At 41.9% G+C, this 26,118-nt stretch overlaps 1 protein-coding gene across 1 annotated transcript in view; it reads right to left on the bottom strand.

The window, feature by feature from the left end:
• Window positions 1-26,118, bottom strand: part of robo1 (roundabout, axon guidance receptor, homolog 1 (Drosophila)) — a 153,777-nt gene that overhangs the window by 31,406 nt on the left and 96,253 nt on the right. The window contains exons 3-6 of the mRNA XM_063907414.1: window positions 8,775-8,932; window positions 4,681-4,801; window positions 3,451-3,589; window positions 3,147-3,274 (exon numbers count right to left, since the gene is read on the bottom strand). Of these exons, the coding sequence (XP_063763484.1) occupies window positions 3,147-3,274; window positions 3,451-3,589; window positions 4,681-4,801; window positions 8,775-8,932 (546 nt within the window). The remainder of the gene's footprint in view (window positions 1-3,146; window positions 3,275-3,450; window positions 3,590-4,680; window positions 4,802-8,774; window positions 8,933-26,118) is intronic.

The following is a 26,118-nucleotide window of genomic DNA, read 5'->3' as shown; positions in this document are numbered from 1 at the left end:
TCTCTATCAAAAAGCAGATCAGAGCGTCCGAGTATGAACACACTGAGAATGATGACCTCCAGCCCAATAGGAGGCAGGCTATGCACCAAAGACCACAGCAGTGATATTAATTGGAGCAGTGCTGCTGTTCAGTGCGAGTAGGACATCATGCAGTGGATTTAGCATGATTAATATTAACCATTCTGTAGCATGCTTTAAATGCCCATTCTTCACTGGGAATTTGTGTTCTCCAAATAAACTGAAGTAATGCACAATGAAAGTTTACTGAACAGTTGGGTTAAATCAAATGTAGGGAAAAAGAGAAACAATAGACCGATACAAAGCATCAGTTCTATATGTTGCACCCAACCAGCTTTTGGTATTTATCATCACTGTAACAGCATTCAGTTGGCTGTCAGGAAAGTTCCTCCCACTCGCTCTGTTTTGGCACCAGTTCCAAGTCTCCTTCCAGACCCTTTACATGGGTTATTAGCAACGTTGCTCTGGGGACTACCATTCTATTCAAGACCTTCCTACACATAAATCACTGCTTATAGCAAACTTAACCAGCTGAGGAAAAATAACACGTTGATGTTTTGAATACTTTCCAATAGTCCTGTAGCCTAAAACAATGTATTTACATTCCTATGGTCTGCTGGTGAAGTTTAATTAACACAATACTCTATAAACATTATCTAACCACACCAGACCCAGATCAAAATGCCTTTGCCTGATTCTTAAGTCTTTAAAAACACACACTCTCCAGTGTATGCATAGACTTAGCAGACTTAACAGCTGAACAGTCCCTCACACTGCTACTTCCTCATGTGGCTTAGATTAATGATTTTACGATGAAACTATAAATACCACTGGTGACTTAGCCAATTATGCGTTTCTTCCATCAATCAATTGACTATTTTACTTGACATATTTATAACTCCAAAGGAGGTGTAGTAGACTGACAAATGTGTGTAAGACAATAATTCACTGATTAAGTTAGTTAAAAGAGCAGAGCACGCTGAAAGACAAATAGCCAAGGGCTCCAATTCCACAATGTCGACATTGTCCACTGACAATCTGACCATGGAAGGTGTGAAAATCCCCCTCGGTCCACACAGAGCTGGATTCTTCTCATAAACGTGCAGCTCTTAAAAGGGATTTGCCTTTAATTATTCCAAAATGGTGTGCATTGCAGTCATTTCATATAATTGTCATAAACCATATTGTAATGATAAGCAAATTGAATAATGAAACTGCAGGGAAGTAATTCTATATTTAACCAGTTTATCTTTAGAAGAAAAATCAGATTTTAATTTCCTTGGTTTTATCGGATTACCCATTTTGTGATGTTCTACGACTTCCATCGATATTATATTTATTGAGCTGTTCAGTTTCTACTATGCAGGGCCTCAGCAATCTTGCAATTATTTGATTCTTTATGCAGGGCGACAAGCATAGCCGACTACACTCTTTCTCCCACATTACTGTTGTCTTCACTTTAGCGGCATCTTACTACCTAGACATTGTTCCGCTACTTTGGCCTCTGAAGAACTAAAATTACCGGGCCTTTCTTTCCTTTTCTGTGCCCGCATCTGTAATTAGAAACATGTCATTTCCGGGCGTGGGACTGTGGCTTGCTTGTCTTTAATTAGCTGGACTACTCCGTGCCCATAGCCTCCCCGGCCTCCTCATGTCCTGGTCTGGATGAAGCTCAGGGAACTGAAGAAAAGATTGGTTCTAGGAACTTTGAAAGCTTGGAAGTTCAGTCCTCCATCCAATCTAACCACAAGAGTAGAATGAGAATTCCTATTATTCATGTTATGCCTCTAAGCTGATCTTACGCCCTAATAAAGTATTGGCATTTTTGTTTCCTAAATCTATAACAGAGGCTCTTCTTTACCAGGTTTAATTGATTTAGGTACTTTTACTCTGTTTTTTTTTTAGGTCTCTCTATTTCTTATAACACAGGGTTGAAAGATATAATGTGTGAAAAGAAGGCCAGTGCCTTGCTGCTGCATGTAGGCCTAATGGAGTAGACGTGAGGTTAAGACATTTAATTTCCAATAAGGACATGGAAGGTTGTAGCCTTTCAAATATGGTACAAAGCTAGAACAGCTTTTTGAATTGTGCATCAATGATGTTCCCTTTCATTAACTAAGCTTTCATCAGGGATAGGAAGTGAAAAAAGGCAATAAGAGGAGTAGATATATTGATGGATGTATTGGCAGGTGTGCCTAATCTTGCTCTTCAAACCAATCTAAAGATTGCTGGCTTGTGGAGAAAATCAAGAAATAATTGCAAAGGGTAGCCAAGTGAAGATGAAGTATCTGTCTTTGTGGGTGGGGGTTGGCAGAGGAATAAAATTGCCCTGTCTCTTTATATCTCCGTTGTGTTAACCGCTGGGAGTGACAGTAATATGACTGACCTCACCGCAGAAGCCTCTCTCCCCCGCTATACTCTTCACCACAATCGCCCCCGACCTCATTTCCCAACCTGTTCTGCATCAGTGGTGAGCTGCCACCAAGACCTACACACTCACTGTCCCTATCTCCCATACATTGAATCTCCTCATGCTTCCCTCCTTTCTTCCCTCACCCGACTCCCAACATTCCCATTAGTTTGCTGTTAAATGGCCCCTGTGTTCCTCTGATTCTCAGGAGGGTTAGGGTGATCCCAGCCCCCAGTTCCTCTGAATGGTTTCTTTCTGAATGTTCACAATCTGTGACCGGCTGCTTTATATTCCAACTGTGTTAATAAGAAGTCCAATGGAGAGGGCCACAGGAGACGCACAGATATTCCATAGGTTCACAAATAGTACTGTATGTCTTAAAACATGACGGAAGACAGGCCTCCGGAGAAATGCCACTTGTATAGGGCAAATTAAATCGATTGCTGTTGAGCTCCCATGTGCACAACTATACTGCTATTATGGATTTTTGCGTTTCTTTTTTATGAGAAATCAATCAGCTAATTGAGAGAGAATAGGTGAAAGTGATGACCCTATAGTGCTAAAGCTGAAGACTATTATTGCAATGTGGCTGGGCTAAATTGCAATTGAATCAGGCTTCCCAATTACCCAAAATAGAAATGAACCCAGAATAACTGTGCAAGAGGCTGTAGATGAAAATACTGATCAGAGTGAGAGTGATAACATTATTTTGTCTTACCGTGGACGGTGAGCGAGGCCGATGCTTCCGCCTTGCCCACCATGTTCTCAACCACGCAGGTGTAGGAGCCTACATCAGCTGAAGTCAGACGACGGATCTTCAGGGTGTGGTCCTCACGAATCTCATATCTGGATTAAAATGAATATCCATGTATCAAATGTTGACATATAAACAAAAACTATGTATAAGCAGGCTCAATGCATCATGCGTCATCTGATGACAAAGACAAAATAGTTACTTGGATCAAACAAAGAGAGGGAGGATGGTATTTTGTGATGAAATGGGACCAGTTGATGAGTCATACCTTCCTTTGGGCAGGTCACCATCGTCTTTCCTCCAGCGCACAGTCGGAACCGGGTCGCCACGAGCCTCACACCTGAACTCCACGCTTTGGTCTACTAACATCACCTGACTGCCTGGGCGACGGACAAAGCTGGGACGTTCTGCATAGATTACACCAAAATACATTTTTTTAAAAGAGCGAACAATGGCATTACATGAAAAATATTTTTACTTATAGAAATTCAATATGTTGCTTTGATTCCCTTTACAATTCTTAGCTTTGTTATTTATAATTAGGCTTCAGAGCCAAGTGGAGAATTAGAATAACAATTAAATACAACCCAGAGGAAAAAGCAATTTTGAAGTTTTAATTTTAGGTCCTAGGAGGTGTCCTGTAATTAATGATGTAATAATGTGAAATAATCTTGTATTTACCTTAATAATTGTGTTTGTTACAGATATAACAAGGTAATAAACAATTTATGGTTAATGACACAGTTAAAAATTTACAAACATACAGTCTAGACTATGGACTAGACGTCTCTAAGGTTAAATTTTAAAAAATATTCCCAGTTGTTTGTTCCATCGGTCTTAGAGTAAAAATAACCAGTTTGGTTTATGATTAACCATGTTTTCTCACTCAGAAGGACAAACAAAAAAACTTGCTTGCTTAAGCCCTGATAGTATTATTTCAGTACAATTATTTAAATTAACAAAACTAGCTCTGTTCTTGCTCTTACTGACAGTTTATAATAAGAGGTCACTTAGGAGAAGAGGAATAGGGAGTAACAAAACTGGTGGTAAAATCAGGGGTCTGGACATGCTCTCTGCTTGGGACACAGGAGAGTATGGGGTCAGAGGTCATTCATGATGAAATAGGGTGCAGCTGGTCATAGGAGACACACTGCTGGGGCCAGCATGGGATTCATAGTTAAGTGTGAGATTGGAGGTCATCTCACACTCTATCTGATAAAGGTCAGTGACACCATTTAGTTCCCTGGGAGATAGACAATGGAAATGTAACATCTGGATTCTTTTTCTCACTGCAGACAAACAAGTGTGTGGATGTGTGTGCGAGAGTGTGTGTGTGTGTGTGTGTGTGTGTGTGTGTGTGTGTGTGTGTGTGTGTGTGTGTGTGTGTGTGTGTGTGTGTGTGTGTGTGTGTGTGTGTGTGTGTTTGTTCGTTGTATACGGACATAGAATAAAATATACAACAGAGATATTCTAAAAGAGGTAAACAAAGATTTATTACCAAGCACTGTGAGTTCGGCTATTTCACTTTCACGTTCTCCAACCATGTTTGTACCGACACACACATATTTCCCAGCATCGCTCTTCCGGGCATTTGTGATCATCAGCTTCCCTCCGCGTATCTAAAGAGAATAAAGTAAGTGGAGAGAGGCTTATCATTGAGAGGAAAACTGCTTAATTAAAGTCTGAGAGACACACAGGGTATGCAGTTCACACAGAAAAAATAAAACAGTACAGCTCAAACATTACAAAGCATTTCCTGATTGAATTAAAGAATGCCTGTGAGCACTTACTGACCAAAAGCCTATTACAACACCAATATGAAATGTACTCACAAACACATAATGACTTGGTGCTGAACACAGTGTTTTTATTGGACTTTTGAGCAATGGGAACAAACTGAACTGCTCTCCAGTCCATTTTTTTGCATTTCCCACTCAGCTACCACTTGGAGTCTAAATCTCTATCAGTCGGCCAGTTCCTCCTCAGGGTAAGTTGAGCCAAAGAACACTTTTCCAATCAAACACAACTGCGGGTCCCTGAGGAAACGACAGAGGCCCTGCAGGACTGTAAGCAATGTTCCAGTTGCCTAAAAGAGCTTCAGGACACTTTTGTCAATTATGGTGCAGAACATTTGAAAGAATACGTTTCTTGATTTGTTTTTCTTTGTGTGTGGATACAACTGCAAGTGAGAGCAAGTGAACATACATTCAAGCAAACATGAACAGCGCACACACCCAGCGCTGGATGTGAGTTTGTCCAGGTGAATGTCATGTCTGTTATTTCCCAGGGCTTTGATTACAGGCCAGAGGAGGTGCTTTGTTCTCAGGCAGTCAGAAAGACAACCCCAGCCCCAGCACAGGCCCCCCAGCCCTTCTCTCAGCTCACAACCATGCCAGTCAGCGCTGAGACAGACAATAGCATGGGGCACCTATGATCTCTTTGCCTTGATGGGGGCTTTAGGTTTTAAAATGCACACATCAGCGTGCGAGACCCGGGACCACCACCTGCAAGCATGTAATCGATACCCTCATTAGAGTACCACTGACAGAGAGCTTGACACACAATATTGCAAATGCGTGACAACTATGTTAAAGACAAGTCCTTCTTACATGTGTGTTCACTTGTGATCTATGATGCCGCTCAGGAAATCTACACCACTGTACTCCACATTATCACTTGCATATGACAGACACACTTGTGTGTATAAGTTCTAGTTTTCATAAAGTTGCAAGGCTGAGTCTAACATACTTGAAGGACAGCTTTGCAACCGGATATATTTTTCTGGTTCTGAGGCATTCCTCAGCCCTACTCCCTGTTTAATATTCATGGTAAAGCAGGAGGACATAGGGACTTGAAGAGGCTGTAGAAGGTTGGCTTATTTAGAGCACCCCGTGGTGCTGGAAGGGTTTGAAGTATCATTATGTTACTGTTTGTTTGAGGAAAGGCTTAGCAGCTAAAACACTGTGACACTCACAAAGGCCCAAGGTCAGGGCAGACCATACAGCAGAGAAACAGGGGGGTGTACCGTTTGGTCCACAGGGCTTTAACATGAGGATCCACTTAAGGCTCCGTCCACTCTATCCATAGTCTTACCTCTGTGTGGCAGTTTCCCATTCTCCACAGGCATATTTGAAGTGCCAGAGCAGCAGGGACACTGAGAGCAAGTAAATGAATGCAGCAGCAGCCCACTTTTTCTGCAAATGCATATCCATCCCAGCAAAGCACACAGGCTGCTAAAAGCCCCAACAATCTGACCATTATCCCTGCATTATGGGAGATGGCTCTATCGTGTTGCCTTTTGTCTCATGTCTTTTGGCATTGCTGATGATGAAAAAAAGGCCTCTATTCAGCATGCATTCTGTTGGTAATCACACAGCAGTCCAATTTTCCAGGCTGATAATTAACCACAGCTATTGCACAAAGGAAGAGGACAATGTGCTGCATTTCGGTTGTTTTGTGATGTCAAATTGCTCTAAGCAGACAGTGTTCTAGGCTTAGATACTGGCATTATTCCTGTTTATGTTTATTTATCATTTACTCATGGTTCCTGCAAGACATGTGTGACAAAGTTTAGAGGAATGCGGCCAGCTGCTGCTAGTGGCACGGCAGCATTACAGGCTGATGGCGCTGCCGCACTCTTTATGGCTCAGTGGGAAACTTTTCATAACCAACGGCTTGCCATATAACCACCCCACATGCAGTCTTGTGAGATGGCATACAGTATGTCAATGGTGTTTACACACAGCTGACCAAAATAGATAGAGAAACCAAAGGGTTCCTTCTGATGTGTCTTGAAGTTGAGTCTGTCTTTACGCTGCTGCCACCAAAGCCTAGTCGACCCATCCCTGTGAAGTACAGTACAAAGAGTAAACGGTTTGGGACAGCACTCTGATCACCAGTGATCACCAAGGAGACTGCACGTTCCAACACGTTGCACGGTTGGAGGAATGAACTGAACCAAACACAACAATGTAGGCTGGATGGGTGGGGGTTTTGGACGAGCTCAGCTGTTCATCACGTTATAAAGACCTCCCCCCTCTGCTTGCTCTCTATAGACCTCAAGTCACTCACAACAAATGTACTGTAACTAACTGCAGACATGGTCCCATCACAATTCTCTACTTCTAATACAGCTTTTAACACAGGAGACAGTCCTGACTCCCATCTGTCACCAAAGTTGATTACACATATTTAGATTATCATGTATGACGTCTCGCACTTCTTTAAAAGTGGTCATTTGGGAACACTCAGTCTGTGAGGTTTGTGCTTGACAGGAAGTTTACAGTGAGTAACACCAGCTGATCCAAGTATCTCATTTAAATCCATCAGACCCTTTTTCATTTCCACAGAAGGCCCACCACTGTTGCAGGCAAGGACAACACTTTGAGTCATTTAGCCTGTCTCACAGTAGCCACGTTAACAACATTTACTCTAAGAATATCACCCATCAGTGCACAAAATCACATAAACAATACAGAGAATACGTCCTTAATTCCACCATGCAGGGGGTAGGATGGATGTTGTTGCAGAAATGATTTATAACAACAATAAATAGAGTGAACATGTGTTGTATTCAGTGGGAATAAAATATAATTATGGGAAAGTCTATGAGCGCAAGAACCATGCGTCATACTACATGGGTAATTTGAGTAAAACCAGAGCTGCTTTGTCCCCAAAATACCTCACACACTTACAACATGAGTTAGTTTAAAAAGATTAAAAAGATGATTTTATTTTATTTTACAGAATGTAAATAAAGGAAGTAATATATGATGCATTTCACCTTAAATATAAGCTATAGTGTATCAGTTGGTACAGCTAGTTTGTGTTATAACAAGATATACATAATAGATGCCTGAGCCAAATGTGTAGAAAAAGGGCAAACAGTTCATTGAAAGGCCATACGAGGTTACTGTGTGGCATGGAGATTTCATGCTTATCAGCAACTACTCACTTAACTCAGGGACAAATATGATTTGATTCTCGTTAAACTACATTATGTGCTTGTTTCTTTCAATTATGTTGCTCAGTGGCAAGACTTGGACTCCTAATCTCCTGCCTGTGCAGCTTAGAGAGAAACAGAGAGGAAGAATACTCACAGTGTTTACAAGTAAGATTTGCTTTCAGTGCTCAATGCACGCAACCTCAAATCCAATGTTAAGAGTTGTTGTTTTCTGCAGGCGCTGCTGCTGAGTACAACTTTCTCCTCTTTGATTCTGGTCAGCTAATTTTTTCCTCCTGATCTACGCTTCTCCTTGATTTCATCAGCAGGCCATCCCCGATCAATGCACTGCTGCTGACAGAGACAGCAAAACAGATTCTATCTACCTCAGTCATTAAAGGTTGTTGCCACTGAAATGGGCTGCTTTGGGTTCAGTAATTGCTATATGTGAATAATGAGGCAAACAAATCAATCTTCCTGCAAACACTGAAGTGGTGGTAATGACTTGACCTGCATCACTGGGTCATTCTATCTCATACATTTAAACACACCATCCTTAAATACAAAGCAGTATTCAGGCATTAATAGGATACGTGAGAGCAATAACAATGTTCAAGTCACTTAACTTGAAACCAAAAAAAGATTCTTACAGTGATTCTCTCATCTCTGTCGTCAATGTTTGTTCCATCTTTTTTCCATGATATGGTGGGCTCAGGATGTCCGCGTGGAGGTTGGCACTCCAGGACCGCCGGCTCTCCTGCCGCCACGATCACATCTGCAGGGTTTTGTCTGAAGTCATCACGTAAAACTGCAAGAAAACGCAAATGAAACTGTTAACAGCATGTCAATATATCCTCTTTAAGGGAAAATAAAGATGTAGAAGAAAATTACAAATTACACTTAAAACATGAGAATACCAGGCAACTTGTAAAACAACAGCCCATGTTTTGTTTTTGTGTAAAAATAAGTTCTGCACAGATAACAAATGCTAAGCAAACATTAATTTACTGCACCATCAAAACAGTAACAATTTGGCCAAAATGTGTTCACACAGCATATAAAATGGACTTGGACTATGTGGAAAAATATATGTATGGGTAGGCTACTGTTCATAACACCTGATACAGTTGTGTTTAATGGCCTGTTGTCTCTACAACCTTACTGACAATAAACGTTACAACAGCAATGATGAACACATATTTTTGCCCATCAACATCTCTAATATCAATGACCTTCCTCTTTGTTGACTGAGCCACAACGACCTTCATGTACAGACAAACACACATACACATGCACACACACTTTAGCACAGAATGATGATCACCTCTCCATCATCACTTTTCATCGCTCCCTGACAGTCCATATTTACATCCCTTGCGCTCATACAACCATGCTATATTAGCATAGATGAAAATCTACATTAGATCCAATTCACCAATGCTGCCTAGCTAAGGTCCTTGCTTTAATATGATTCTTATTTGCATTGATTTCTCCTCAAAATGCTCTAAAAAAGATGACACGGCCATGGATTTTCATTATCCAACATATGAGATCCACACCTTCGTAGCTCTAATTTATTGATACAAATATGAAATTGAAAAGAATGTGAAGGTTTAAAAAGATGTACTGAGCAATTCTGGTATTCAATCTGGGCTTAATGCAAAACTACAAAACCTGTTTTATCTAAAATCATTAGTCTTTGCCTGCCTACCTCTTCAGAATATTACTTCAGCATCATTACCAACTGGTAGTAGTTGCAACAAAACAGATGAATGCATGCCTTTTTATTTCTAAGGGGAAAAGAAACAACACATCTGTAGACTCCATATCTACTGTGTTATAGCTAAACTAGAGGTTTATTGAGAGAAGAGAAGAAGCCACCAGATCCTTTCTGCAGACAGCGTGCCAGTAATCACTTCCCCAGCTTTACTGCACAAGCATATAAAAACCAATGAAAATATTGCTTGTAAATTTCAAGCTGAAATCCCAGGCCACACACTAAGTATGCAAGGTCAGCAAACTTGGTTATCCCTTTGTATGTATGGAAAGTAAATGTATGCTTGTGTCTGTGTTTAAGGGATAAAACCTTTCCAGTCTATTGTCTCACGCTCCTCAGCTTGCTCTAAAGTCACCTCAGTCACAGATCAAAGTCAGGCTCAGCACAGGACCCCCTCACCTAGTGACAGCCAACAAATTCCTCACTAAACCCTTTAAGCACTTAATTGGACATTGCCGAGCCAAGATACTGCTCTCTGCTTCTTGTAACGTGGAGTGGGAGTCCAATTCAACAGGATCCTGCTTTTGGAGTCAGAAGGGTTGTAATAGCTCATTTGCTGCATACTCCCACCCACACCTTCCTACATGCAGCTGTGAAATTACCTTGCCTAAATTATGTAGCATAGAAACAGTTTTTTTTTTAATCAGAAACCATTTAAAAGGATTTGTCTGATCGTCTGTTGAAGGAATACATTTACATATACATGCCGTGTGCTGTAAACAGATGAATTATGATCATGTGTACATTTTCTACACCAACTCGAACTCAACGGTGCAGCTGCGATGCGAGTGAGCTCATTTGGTATGTTTAAAAGCAGATAGAGTCATCCAGGAATGCAAATGTAAACACTAAACATCCGATCCATTAGAGCACCAGCTCCGTCTGATTAAACAGTCTCCACTTGTGTCATGCCTGATATCAGACACAAATGTTAACCTGTTGGAGTGGTCAAATTTATAAACTCTGTATCTAGGCAAAAGTTGACCTTGAACATCAAAAGGGCTCAATATAATACTTAAATGATACTTGTGATAATTTTGTTAGTGTGCAAAACATCTATTTGTTCTAGTTTTTTCCTACAAGTGTACAAATACTGATTCCGAACATTTGTTCAATACCCTGTTGATCAAGAGTGTTTACACTAAAAAGGTTAAGAGCATATGGGAGAATTCATGTTTGTAGTGCCTCACTAATGCTTGTATTAAACGCTTGGTTGAGCAGGTTGAGTAACTTTAACTGTGACATTAAGTGCACATGGTCTCCTCTCAGTGGGTCTTTACCTCCCCTGCTGGCTTCACCGGAACTCTCTCCGTTAACATGCATATGCATCTGTCCCTCTGGAAAATAAAAGGATGTGTGTGGGGAGAAAAAAAGGATGCTGTATTGACTAGTTGGAGGCCCGGGGGATAGCTGGCATCATTCAGTGTTTACACCATCAGTGCTGTGACCTCCACCACTCCTTAGCAGCACTAGCTCCCCTCACCTCACTGCCCTCAATCCTCCTCCACACCAACACCTCTTTGTTATAAACACAGCTGAGTGCAGCGCAGCAGACAGCCACGAACATCTGCGTAGTTGAAAACAAAAATCCTCTGGGATAAAGGCAGAATGAGCAGGAGGGAGACAGAGGCAGCCAGACAGCCGGAGAGACAGACGGACACAGATCTGGATGGGGTACAAAGCCCCAACTCTTCTGCCAGAAGCCGTGTCAGATCCGGAGCTGTGGTAAAACCGGTTGCCTCTGGCCCCCCTGGTTTAAATAAGGCATCCAGCATCCCTCCTTCCTGTATACATACTGCATAAGGCCCCACTCGCTTGCCTCCCTAGCTGTTTCTGTTCAAGGACCCAGAATTTGGTGGCAAAAGGGGATAAAGAGTCTTTCACACTGTGTGCTGTCCTGAAAGTGTGTGTGTGTAGTGTGTTTTGTGTCTGTGTTTGGGATAATGAACCTACTCTACCATTCTGTCTCTCTAGTGAGCCTGCAGCTGTCCCCCAGCAGATAATATTTCCTGCGCTATTAACAGGGAGGCCAAACTCAATGTGTGTGTGCATGTGTTTGTGTGTGTACAGAGATTTTCAGTTTGTGGTTTAATATGTGGAAATGGGCCAGAGTCACAGGTCCCAGCATGAAGACGCCTCTTTGTCCATCCTGGATTTGCTCAAATACGCTGATGATAGGATGAAAAAGAGTGAATATCCGGACCTGGACAGATATCAATACGCTTTGTCAAGGTAAAGGGATACATTCTGTCTTGCATTTCCTCTTTTCAGTAGTCCAAGAACAAAACACATCCTATCTCATCTGGCTGACATGCCTCGCTGCAAGACAAACGGCTGACTGTGCATAACACAACCATATCTATCAAAGCAGAGGTTTAGTTTGCACTGACAAACATGTGTTGGGCCCTGCCAAGTCCAGTACAACCAAACTCCACTGTGTATGACAAATCGCTCGCCAGAACCACAGTAGCAAATTGGTTCTGTGTTGAGGCTAACGCAATTAGCTGCCATCATTTCTTACATTCAAACCCTCCTTTAAAAGGTCAGCCGAAATGGCTGCTCTGTGCTTTGAAACTCCCAGGTTCACCCCCCCCCCCACTGTCCACCCACACGCTCACACATAGACACACTCACACATACGCACGCACTATTTTCATCAGGAAATTGAAAACAGATGTTTAAATGTCAAATTAAAATGAGATTCCCGAACTGCCCCTCCAACATTAATGAAAATGAAGACTTAATGCCACACACAAGTCTGGGTGGGAAGATCAGATGAGCTTTGTTCTGAGGAAATTAAACCGAGTACAACAAGCTTCCCCAAAAATCTTTGGGAGGATACAAAAACAGACCCACCAGGGAATTAAAGATTTATCAGAAGGCACCCGGAGTCAATCCTGCAAAGAGAAAGAGCACAGCGTGGGTCTCGCCTTTGGCTTTAGATTTTTCCTTGGAACAGAATGGACATGGCTTGCCCTTTAAGGGAAGCAGCATGTAAGAAGGTAAGGTAAAAAAAAGAAAAAAGATAATGAAATATAATCCATCTCTCTACCCCCTTTGTCTCTCTTTCTGGTTTCCTGAAAACTTTAAACTGTTTAATTTGCTCCATTTTTTCCACAATATTTGGCTTTTGGGAGTCAAACATCATCAAATATAACCTGATGACATCCAGAAGGGATTAATGGTGTGTATAACAAACAGTAAGTAAAATATCAAATTGCCTAACAGCCAGAATTAGTAACTGCTTAATGCCTCAGCTCTTACTCTTCCATTCATTTACTGCCAAGGCATCTCTTTTCAGGAGACTAAATGTCTCAATAACAGCAAAAATCTAAATGAACATATTAGAAAAAGTAATGGAATGCTTTTTCACATGTCAAGAAAACTGTCATAAATGTTCAGTAACTGCAAAAAGCATTACAACTACCCAATTTTAGGAGTCACAAGCCTTACATTGGCTGGGTAACCCTCAGGTGCCTTCATCTTACTGTATGACATACATGTAATTCCTTTATGAGTGTTGTTTATGCCATAAGCGAAACTGTACCTTATTCACCTCTGTTCTTCCGTATTGATGATCTGTCTACACCTTGCCTTCAGCACTGTCCTGTGGGACGAACACCTCTCATTCTCTCCCTCTATAACTCTCACTTTGTATCTGAATTTCTCTCACCCGTCTCAGCTATTTGACCCCCCATCTTACCTCTCTGTCAGCTCGCACACACTGAGCGGCTTACATCAAAGACAGGCTCATAGCCTTGGTGTTTTAACCCTTGCAACCCTATTGCAAAAGGCGGTTGCAGATGGATCATTTGCCAGCGGCGTGTGTACAGTGTGTGTGAATTTGCACTGTATACATCTGTAGTTTTGCTGGCGGGTGTGAAGATATAATAGGACTTCTACTGTACCTAGGAGAATCACTGCCTCCCTCCTCTCCCCCTCCTTCTTATTCCCCAGTTCCCCCCTGACCCCACCACCAGGGAGATGAGATTGGACATGGCAGAATCCCCTCTCTTTCTCAATCTGGCTCTCGTTCCTTGGCCCTGAGCTCATGACCTCTTGCCTGGCCTGCAGACACTTGATCCTACCATGCAGCATAATACTGTCTGAGATAGATGATCAAAGATATAAACTTCACAGTTATACGCAAATACAGAGATAAAACTGACACAGAAGGAAGTTGTAAATAATATCAAACGCTTCCCACTGCACAATGTATTGGTATATATTAGAATAACATTTACAGATTTCACATTTATATTCAAATTACATTTTGAAAAATCACGGAGAGAACAATAGCACCTGGATAGACACCTGTGACATTCAATATGAGGTCACATCTGTAGAGTCACACTGGTATGAAAAAATTGACAGCCTAAGTGCTTGGTTGACTGCAAGACGCCTTGTGGACACCCGTAAATATGTCAACAACAGCAGACAGACTGTTAGCCAACTGGCCTTTAGGGTTTGCACCTGCACACCCCGGATACCATGAGGTCCTCCTCAAGATTCACAAATGATGTCACTGAGCAGAGACAGGATGCCCTTATTAACTCTTATAAACACTCAGGGCCGTAACAATAACTCTTAGAGTCCATAATACAGACAGTTGTTTGTCTGTTAACATGTTCTCTCAACATGTCTTACTTGATTTGTTATGCAAATCTGATCAAAGGGAAAAACAAAATGTTTTAAAATCCTTTGAAGATATCTCGACCGTTGCAGATCAGTTGACACTGTCTTTTGATCCGCATTCAAAGAGAGTGAACAGCACATGTGCTACTTACTGTAGAGATATACAAAAACAAATGTAAACTATGCCATGAAGGGAATGAGTCAGGCCCTGGTGTGTTGGTTGAAGCACGGGTAAGGCAAGGGGGGTTTAAGCATTTACACTTTACTGTGCCAGGTGATTACAGTCTATACCTGGCATTAGCACCAAGGGCAGATGGCTTTTTGGAACCTTTCGTGGCACAGCAGAGAGCACATCAGTGCAGATGAATGAGGCTGCAAAAAGCAGAGGGTAAATCTCAATGCTTCATCCTTCACATTACACACTTCAAAACACATGTAGACCTCATGCACATAAGTATTCAACAGCAACTATGTCTGTACAAGAAGAAACACACACACACACACACACACACACACACACACACACACACACACACACACACACACACACACACACACACACACACACACACACACACACACACACACACACACACACACACACATACACCTTGCTCCACCGCGGTACAGACAGAGAGGCCATTGAGTGCCTGTGTTTGTTTAAACGGTCACAAGTCTTCTCGTCAGGCTTGGAGAAAGAGATGGCGTTTGGCGAACATGGTGAACGGCACAGAGGGCAGCGGGGAGGCGGGTTTATGTGAGTGACTGAGTGAGTGAGTGACTTGGCACCTCATAGTTCAATAAACAGTGTCTGTGTGATTTGAGTGCTGGGTGAGCAGGAGTTGGACTTAAATAAAGAGTGTTTCGAGCTGGGAATGCATAGGCAGGAATGTTGGATGAAAAAAACCGCAGCTTGAGAAACGACTCTCTTGCTATACAAAAATGTTCTAAAAAGGAAAAAAAATACTAATCCCATAAAAGCCTTGCCGCCACAATGCAAAGTGTGTAATGCACATATGCATGGGATTATCACATTTAATTGTAATGATAAAAACATAGACAAAGCCATTTGTGGATTTGTCAGCCTTTGACAGATCAGTCAGACTACTGTCTACATATGAAAGTGATTTCAAGGCTTTTTCAATGGCGTGTGTGTTACCTGTTGTGGAAAAACGGAATCAAGTTTCTTGTTAATTGAAGGCACTCAAACATGTTTAGTTTTCTCATTAGGGACTGGCCAAGCTAAATTAAAATATTCCCTTTACACAGCATAGAGCTGATGCCAATGGACTACATTCTATTTCCATCCAGTTTCACAACGCAGTAAAATAATAATGAGAGAGATCAAGCTGGATGAATTAGGTAAACCAATGCTTTTTTCCTTGTGGAGAATTACCTTTATTTGCAACAAAAGACGACTCAGCTATATCAACAATGCAGCAGTAAACATACTGTAGCAATGGAAGCATTTATGATGTGTCCTTTAGCTATAGCCATGTTAGGCTGGGCTCTCCTTTTTAGGTACAAAACTGTATGAGGAAGGCCTGTCTTCAGTGATGTGAGTTTTGTATACTGTAAAGCACAACACCTACTCTTACTCCCTGGGGACGAGGAGGACATGAGAACCTCGTCCATCATCACTCACTGCACCACACAGTCTTGTGCCTGAAGCTCTTTGCAAAGAGATACAAAAGAGCAGATGTAACACTATAGTTCAGACACACACGTACACCTGTAGAGAATGCTCTCTCATTCTCTGCCTCATTTTTACTCTCACACACAACATACACTGAGGCTATGGGGCTCTGTTATCTGCCCTTTGTAAACCGTGCCATGGGGAATAAATATATTCATACAATACACACAGTGAAAATATGAGACAAATCACTATTCTCAATGTAATTTGCAGCTAGTATATGATTACACTCCAAATTATAAGCAACACTCTTTAAGTATACAATTCAAAATAGCCTATAAAATCAACAAGATAAAAAAACAATTCAGTTTTTTCTTATAATTTGTCTTCATGTTGGTTACAAATGTCCCCATGTGTCCGTTATTTAAACTCTATGATAAACACACACACATGTTCTGTGGATTATCAAGAGAAATTTGATTCTGGAAAGAGATGCGTTTGAATTTGCTCAATGTAAGCTTTGTTCAACTCTTGTGCTGTGGTAGAGGCAGACATCCCAGGGATTGATATCTCAAAACCTGGACATAAAACCAGCTATCTGCATGGATAAATACTGCTTGAAAACTGAAAAATGCTTGAGTTGAGTGAAAACATAGGTTTTATGTAGTTTTGGTGAACTGACCCTTTTTAAACTCTTTCCAGTTTTCTTTGCCTCAGAATCTTTCCTCACTGTTGTTCCTCTTCGCTGTCTGTGTTCAGATTTACTAGACTGTGCTTGTCTGTCTGAGTCTGCACAGTGTAATAGGAACACAGAACTGGTGAGAATATGCAGATCGCACATTAGTCACAATAGAATGTTCATTACAACAAATCACTTTACCTCCAGAAAAGCAAGCATAAACAAGCCATGGAATATCTTTATCCACTTGTGCCCTAATCCTGCTACGTGTTTTACACAGCTCAGTTCACATTGTGTCAGTTATGTTTGCTGACAATATCTCACTGTGAGCTGGCCTCCCGCCTGTGTGGCCCCAGCAGCTAACCCTCTCCCAGCATCTGCAAAAATGAGGGCCTTATTAAAACAATCTTCCCAATTAACATTCCAGGCCCCTGGAGCCCAAGCAGCCCTCCCCCTGGAGCTCCTCCAGATCTGACCCCTCCTCTGCTCTACAGTGACAAAGAGGCTGTGTAGGAGCAGGACCAGCCACAGGACTCTTGAACGTGACTGGACAGAGAGGGGGATGAGAGGCCACTTGTTTTTCTTCTAGACTAAAATCTATGTGGTTGTTTGTTTTTGCATGTGTGTTAATCTGTGTAGCGTGTGTGTTAAAGGCAAAGAGACTGAGGAAGAGAGAGGGTTGATACATGAACGGATAAATGAGTTACCACCAGTCAGGGCGGCACAGTCATCACAAACACTCCTAATTTGATGTGACACGCAATGATGTGGGCTCATTCGCACAGGGTGGATAGCTCATGATCCCAGGCGGGGTGGAGAACTGTAAGAGGAGCCTGTCAGCTAGCTAACTCACACCGTCAGAGAAATTACATCCATAAACACAGCACGCTTTCCTGCAGAGTGCCATTTGACCTGCTGCTTACCCCCATCTCAGCATTTTAGAACACAAACATATGCTGCAGATCTTTTCACCTCTTTATTAGCCTGAGATCTAAAGACCAGATTGCAGAACGCTCCCAAGTCTCTTACTCATCTTCCCAAAACAACGATATATTATCTACAAAAAGAAGAAACTGACACAGTGTTATTTTATCGTGTTGCTGTGCAAACAGGACCAGGGAAGGGGGAATGATATCCTGGTGAAGAGCAAGAGATGAGACATTTAACATGACTGCGGTTCTGGTTTATTTTCATGTCATAGATAACGGCATTCAGAAATATTAGATAGCTGTTGTTGCTTCAACTCAGCTGGACATTCAAGTGGTTATTGTAAAAAGAAAAATTGAATGATCATTGATGTGCAGGAAGGCTTATGTTTTAGTTCTCTCTACTGCTTATCCTGCCAGTCTGTTTGGCTTACACCTTGTTGATGCATACTTAATGAGATCCGGTGGACATGCGGCGCGCGGATGCTCCCTCTGTGACACATGTCAAACAAACTAATCCAAAACAGAAAAGTTGGAACCTGTACTTTTATCCTAAATTGGTATACTGGAAATCTTGGCCTAATGTACTTAGTTTCTAATAGGAGTCTAATTCGATAGTGGTTTAGGAAACAGGGGAGTTGAGCGATTGTTTTGGAGAACAGTGTGTCTTAGTCAGGACAGGACCATAAACTAGGATTACATCAGCGGCTGTTGCGGAGATGACTGGGAAAGAGTAATTTGATAGTGGCTGTGTGGAGGGAAACCGGCAGGCACAGAGGAAACTGGGGAAGGAAAAAACACAAGGGGATCCAATGTAATGTTACAGCAGATCCCTCAGCCTTTCGTCATGGCCACTTTCATTTCCACCATGCTGATCCCTCTCCAATCACTTTACCAGGCACAGGGGAGACGGGGATAGAGGGACGAAGGAGGAGAAGGTTGTAGGGGTTAAGTAAAAGTGTGGAGGTGGGGGGTCCCTCAAAAAGGACGCAGGAATGATAAAATGGGTGAGACAAAGCAAATAAGGGTGCTGGAAAACATGTGCTGCAGCACCAGAAGGGCACATCTTTCTCTGATCAGTTGCCGTCCCCATTTCAATGGCTTCCACATGGACTGTAAACTCTCCCAGATGGACCCTGAGAAGATGAAAAGATGGCCATATCCCTATCTGAGAGGGGATCTGTTACAGTGGGAAGAGATACTGAAAGGAAGGAGTGAGGGGAATGCTGGCGGAGATACTGTGCCAGAAAGAAATAGAGAGCTGACATTTTATCTTTAGCACTTGCTCATCACGTGAGTGTGTACGCTGATCATTGCCAAACGCTTTAGTGCTATAGCTTTTCACTACATTTGTCAAGTTCCTTAACATGCACTATTGAGCATGGCTGATGCCAAGGGGAAAGGTTTGTAAGTGCGCCAGAAATTACCCTGATCCCTGTGAAATTGACACTGTGTAAGGTTTCAAGACTGATGTTAAGCCCTGCATATTCCATCTTTAGATTTTCATTAGATGAGGCACAGACAAAAGAAAGATTCCTTCATTTTTGTTTTACCTTTGTTTTATGGTATGCTTCACTACTGAAACATCCTGGTGAGCTGATTTATGATCTCTCTCCCAAGGGAACAAAGCTAAGCAGAGTGGCTGTGGAAATGTAAGGCTACTGCACAAACTTGACTCAAAAAAGGACTCTAAAATATTTGCTAGATTTATAGAAGTGGGAGAGAAATCTTTTCCTCCTGAGGTACTGTCTTCCTTGGAGTTCAAGCTTGGCAGCCTCAGACTAGTCAGACGGATAGAAAAATGTAAAGGTAGAAACTGTCTATATTTTCAGTGCTAGGTTTTGTTTCTTCATCATGGTTTCCTGTCTTCTGCTTTAACATTGACTTGTAGTCTCAATCGGAAGTCCATCTTCCCTACTGTTTAACCAAAATGAAAATGCTTTTCTTTTCATCCATTGCTTGAGTCCAAACACAACACATCTGTTCATCTCATTTTTACATCAGTGATGTTGTGATGTTGTGTAATAATTATAGAAACATTTAGAAAATTGTTAAGAGGTGATCGACAACTGCTGGCTTTACTGGGTAACATTAAAAGGGAATATTAAATAGTGGTCTCACCATTTCAATCCCATGGCTCTCTCTTTAATACAGTTGGTCATAATGTATGTCTGCAAAACATAGACATCTGAAAAATGTATATATGAAAAACGAATCACATTGAAGATGCTTCCTCTGGCAGTTAATGCCCTTGGGAAGAAAACAGGCCTTGGCAAGTACAGTATGAAAGCTATATCATTTGAACAATAAAAAGAAGTTCATTTGTCTTTTAATAAGGGGCAATTTATCCTATCCTGTTTGGACTTACTCTGTTATTACAAAATGTTTTTTCTCTGCTGCAAAATATGTATTTTTTTTTTAAATGTCAATGCAAAGATAAACCATTTAGAAGCTTTAAATCCTGACCATTAAATCTTATGTATCAAACTTTTCTGCACTGTATTGTTGAGCAGGTGTCTACAGGGACATCCACTGGAAGGCGCAACCTCTAGTTCACCCCGTCATAAAAAACCCTACTCAACATGGATGCCATTCCTAACATCCAAAGGCATGTGGTCAGCCAAAAGCCCCCGTGCATCGTAGACAGATTACTCTGAAAGGAAAAGAGGAGCCCATCTGGAGCAGAGGAGGGGCAAGAAACAAGGGAGAGAGGGAACATGTAAGAAATGGAGGAGAAAGAACTGGCTGGGTGATTTTGAGGATAAGGGAACGCAGGGCAGCAATACAGAGGAGTATTCGGTGTTGGGAGATGGGGCAGATGTTTGTGTTTTTCTGCCAAAGGGGGATACTTTCAAGGTCTGGACTGTTATAGCACTGACTTTGGAGTGCTACACAATTCAGACAATAAGAATATGTAAAAAAAAGCTTATGTGAAGGACAATTTGTACTATTTAGGACAAAACAACATCGAATTATAAGTGAAATATAATCCTAGTATGATACAGAACCTTTACTGAATGCTTGGCTAACTCACCGAGTGCGTTTCAGTAAGTGACTGGTTCAGTGTGTGTTTGAGGTCAGCGGCTGTGTGTAAGCACAGAGCAATGTGTTAGGAGCGGTGGAGTTGCGTGGTCAGTGGTACATCTGATCAACACCTGCTGACCCAACTGACTACATGGTCATGAAGGAGCGGAGCCAGGCGTATAACAAGCAAGCATGAAAGCAACCATGAAACACACTTCTACATGCCAGCAAACAAACTGTCCCCTAGCAGAGAGCCCCCACAACTATCATCTTTTCCCTCAGTATCTCTTCAACAAACTGAACAACAGCGCAGAGAGGTTGGGACTCAGTGCACAGATAAATTCAACCTCCGTTCTTCCCAGCTCTCCTGAGATAAGACATGCCTTACGTGCCTCACATGGGGAAACAATTTACCACAAAATGCTGCCACTGCCTCCCTTATGAGGAAATCATCAAATAAATCCATGTTTAGTTTCTGCCAGGGCCAAATATGCCAGCAAAGCCATGATAAGAGCGCGTGCAGCTAAATAGCTACATTGTGCTCAACAAAGGGGAAAAGCTAATCAGGGAGAGGATGTGATGGGGCTTGTTGCCCTCTGGAGCAGCATATGAGGGTGTTCAGGTTGTTGTGGAGAACAGCAAAATAAAACAGAGCAGTTCACGTCATGCGGGTGGGATGTGGCTGGGAGCACAGGCCATACGGGTGACATCAATAAAACGTTCCCCGACTACTTCAATAGAGCACAGGCACTGGACATATCCTATAGTCTGACAAATTGAAAGTCTTTAAAAGGCCAAAATATTGGGAAGTTGTTCAGGCGATAACACAGATGGCCAGACACATTTGACAGGTTATTCAAGTTTGACATGAATTGCTTATTTTTGGAATGTGGCACACTGATTACATTATGTCTGAACGGAAAACTAAATAAACACTGCAAAGATTTTAACTACCAACCCAACATGACATGCCCCTGCAGCCAATTGGAATTGCCAGCAAAGTTTAGTGCTGATTACAAACATTCCCCCACGCAGTACCAAAGTCCACATGCCATCCATTGTGTAAGTCTCCTTCATGTTGTCTATATCTTGGAGAGATAGCATCTCAACAAGTCCTCACTGTGGAGCTATGTGGCTTTCTGAGACCTCCAGAGCCTTTGGAAAGCAGCACACCTGCACAACAGACAATAGCAGTGGCTCCTATAGATTCTGCTGGTCTTTGAAGTGGCGATGGATGTGAGCTCAATACCTCAGGCCCTCTCTTTTATCACGCATCACTCTGCGGTTTCAGCACGCAGCCTTTGTGATTAGAGGAGGCTTGGAGATGAGACGACCACAGCTTTTGAGGACATTGAAGTGTTTGGTTGACCAGCCATTCCACATCACAAAAGGTGTTCATATGAGATGCACACAAAGCAAAACAAAGTCTTAAGGGGCTACATGCACTCTAGTCGGGTATTTAAACAGAGACAATGAAAATATACAGAAAGAGGGAGATATATCATGGAAGATGGCCCAGGAGCTACAGTATGTTTGGGTTGGGGAGGGAAAACACGACACAGAGAACAATACATTAAACTCCAGCGTATCATAGTCACATCTTATATCACTACCTTCAGTCTAGGGTGTTGGTGGTTCATATAAAAGGCCTTCTTTGCATAAACCAGCTGAGAAATATAACATCATAAAGGGCAGTTGCTCTTTCGATCATGGAAAACCTATGAATTATTCGGGGCAACTTGATGGCAACATTTTTCTCTCCTCCTGCTTCCATCCCGGTCTCACAGTTATCTTTGCCTCATTTCTCTCTTACTGCTGCTCTTTTATTATCTTTATATCATTTTTTGTCTCATTGCTTCAACCCACTACCTCTTATTGCCATTCTGTGGGAGGAGTCGCACGGTTGAGGGAAGATTTTGGAGAAGGAGAAAAAAGGAAAAAAAAAACAAGGGAGTGTAACACTGTGATTGACTGTTGTTGAAGCGGACACCTCACCTCTTGACAGGGCTACAACAAAGTCAAGTGAGTGGAAACCGTGACTAGTAAACAGAGACATCACTAGCATGCCAGACGCTGTTCCAGTGTCATCTCTGTCATCACGTGGCTGAATTCTTGACAGTGTTGTCCTTACAATAACGGTGTCTGACCCATCTGTCAAGATCTTTTTTAGGATCCCTCGTTAACTACACACCATATGCATACAGTCACAGAATAATAACAATGTTACTGTAAATCACCATGGTGTAGTTTGCTTGCCTAAAGGTGGTCCTGAAAGGGGCCAGTGGGGAATGAACCACACACAGTAATGTATCTCCCCTCAGTGGTGACAGACAAGGCCATACAGTATCTCTAGGCATAGTGATTGTGAGTAACGATGCTTTTTTGGTTTCCATCCCGCCATATCTAATTCATAGCCTACACAAATGTTACTGTACACCCTGCCATACATTTTTTCCATAATAAAAAAAGAAGCACACCATTTACCATGTTGGTAAAGTTTTCAAGTCTTTCACTGCTTCCGTAATTGCATCACTATATAATATGAAACAATAGAAAAGGTTTACTTACAATAATGTAATCTTCATTAGCTGAGCACAATGCATATAGGCCTATGGTTGGGTGCTTCAGAATCTATTCTTAGTGGCTTGTGCTTATTTTCTGTGGTGATAAGTATCGTGTAGCAAAACTGCTGATACAAATGTCAGCTCAAAATGTAGGATCTGTATCCAAGTGTGGGTTTGTACTCTGTCAATCCAAATTGTGCATGCTTGAGTACTGATGAATATGTTGAACAGGATTTGGCTTAAAACTTCTTGAAGAATGATGAAGGAATTGACTTAAAAAAAACAAAGTTTTCTTGGCAATAGCCTGCAAAGAGCACATTGAGTTCGAACCAGTTATATTTTGACAAAGGCTACGCACCAGCATGTACTCCAGACTGAAACCAGTGAATGTTTAGTTGGCCCACTTCCAGTTACACATTTTGGGTTGTAATTTAGGTCACTGAGGAAATGTGCATTTTATGTGTTTATCAAACATTTGAGTTTCCAAGTTTTCACTGTGATCTCCCTCCTATGGTGGAAGTAATTACTGGACCAGATGTTGGAACACTGTTTTAAGTTATACATGAGGATATCATTCTATGTAAGTTGTTTCACCTGAGTTGTCCTCTACTTCTCCTTGTCCTCTCTTTAATGTGTTTTATGTGATTTACAAAAACATGTTGGCTGATGTGCCAGTGCAGTACAAAGAAACAGGGGCAGCCACAGAGGATACTACAATCTGTGAAAACTTAATTTCCTGATCCAAAGCACTTCCCCCCCCCTTTTTTTTCTCTGTAATAACTGCAGTAATGAGAAAGCAAATGATACAACTTCTAGGAATAGCTGGAGCGTGACATCAATTCACCAACTAGGCCACATGCTCTGGTTCTCCCTTTCATTTAGACCTTCACATGTACACAAAAGATACTGTATTAATAATTCCACATGAGTGTAAGCATGACACTGTGTGCACTGCTGCAAAAACAACATGGCATCTGTCGCTAATGTGCTCAAAATTACATGCTATGAATGAGTCATTGCCACTAACAAAAGCCATTGTTTAGAATGGCTGTAGTAAGGACTGGCAATGATCAACTTCAATGGTGTAGTAAGAGCAATCCATGGCCACTCTGCATGAGATAGGAAAGCATTGCCCAGGCTGAAGAGGCCCTCCACCTTCTCATCTGTCCACTAAAAGCCCTCTGTCACTGCTTCATGCATGCTTCCTCATCCACCCACGCTCCGTACAGGCCCACAATGAGCCCTGGACTAATGCATAGAACAACACAATTAAAACCAAATGGACAACTCCCCACTCCAGTCCAGGCCTGAGCATTAGAGAGAGCGATCACTGAGCTGATCTGAGCAAGATGGCGCCGAGGATGGCTGCCGTGTCTCGAGCTCCTCTCTTTTTGCACTATTTTATTCTTTTTGCACTATTTTATTTATGTTATTTGCACCATGTATGTTGAGTTGTTGGAGGAGCACGCGACATAAGATTTTCATTGCCAACATATACGCTGTATCTGCTGTGCATATGACAAATAAAACCTTGAAACCTTGAAACCTTGAAACCTTGACCACTCGTGCATTTATACAGTGTGTGTGTGTGTGTGTGTGTGTGTGTGTGTGTGTGTGTGTGTGTGTGTGTGTGTGTGTGTGTGTGTGTGTGTGTGTGTGTGTGTGTGTGTGTGTGTGTGTGTGTGTGTGTCTTTGCTCTAGGAAGCAAAGCAGAGTTGACAGCTCCAGCTAGTAGCCCTCTGACCTGTGGCCTGAAGGGCCACCAGAAGAAGGCAGTGCTGGTTTGCAGTAAGTTCTTCCCTCTGGCAAAGATTTCTTGGCAGGTCACGATGAAACACAGAGGCCACAGGCACATGGACCTGATCCAGGATGGCACGCTTGGTTTGAAGTCTCTCTCGACAAAGAGGAAAAAATGATTTCCCTCTAGAAAATCCTGCAAGAGAAGGAACTGAGGAACAGTTCAGCAGTGTGCTGCACTGTAGCAAAGTAGGAAATCTAAATCAGATTTCTTCTCTAACAGGCCAGCCTCAGCTCACAAACTGTTTCACAGAAGCAATTGCTTCCAACTATACTATGTGTAAGTTAAATTACATCCACAAATTACCCATTTGTTATGGCCCTGATATATACAGTACTGTATGTCTTCTTTTTAATATTTTTCTTTGCGCCAATAATAAAATCATTTTTGCCTTTCCACATTTCTGTCACAGCTATTATATCATGAAATTTAACTCCTGGTATTCTGTTTCTTTTCAATTTCCTATTCAACAAAGACCAAGTGTTTCCTTCTCCCGTGTCAACCACCTCAACAAACCATGCCAAAAATATCTCCGTACCAAGAATCAATCTGAGGCTACATTTAAATACATGTGCCATTCCTTTTCAAAATAAAAGGAATAAGCTTTGCTTTTTCTCAAGAATACAAAACCAATCATCTTGGCATACCAAGTCTGCATTTGTTCTTCAATGCCTTTTAGTCTGTTTGTCTACTCCCTTGAGAGTTTTGTGTTTGAGCACTTGTCTTGGACAGTCAACACAAGCTCAACAGACTGCAGGGAGTCCCTGACAGCCCTCCCATGATTGCCTTTTCCCAAAGATAACATACAGTCTTTAGCAGATGAAGAAAGGCGCAAATTGACCTGAAATCAAAGCTAATTGGCCTGTATTTAGACTCTTCCTGTCCTAGACCAGTACGGACACTGGGGGTATATTCTCTGGCCCAAATCACAAAATACCACCAACAAACAAGCAGC

This window comes from Eleginops maclovinus, chromosome 18, assembly GCF_036324505.1.
Source record: "Eleginops maclovinus isolate JMC-PN-2008 ecotype Puerto Natales chromosome 18, JC_Emac_rtc_rv5, whole genome shotgun sequence".
NCBI lineage: Eukaryota > Metazoa > Chordata > Actinopteri > Perciformes > Eleginopidae > Eleginops > Eleginops maclovinus.
The sequence above is the reverse complement of the archived record's forward strand: the minus strand, read 5'-3'. Positions and strand labels throughout refer to the sequence as shown.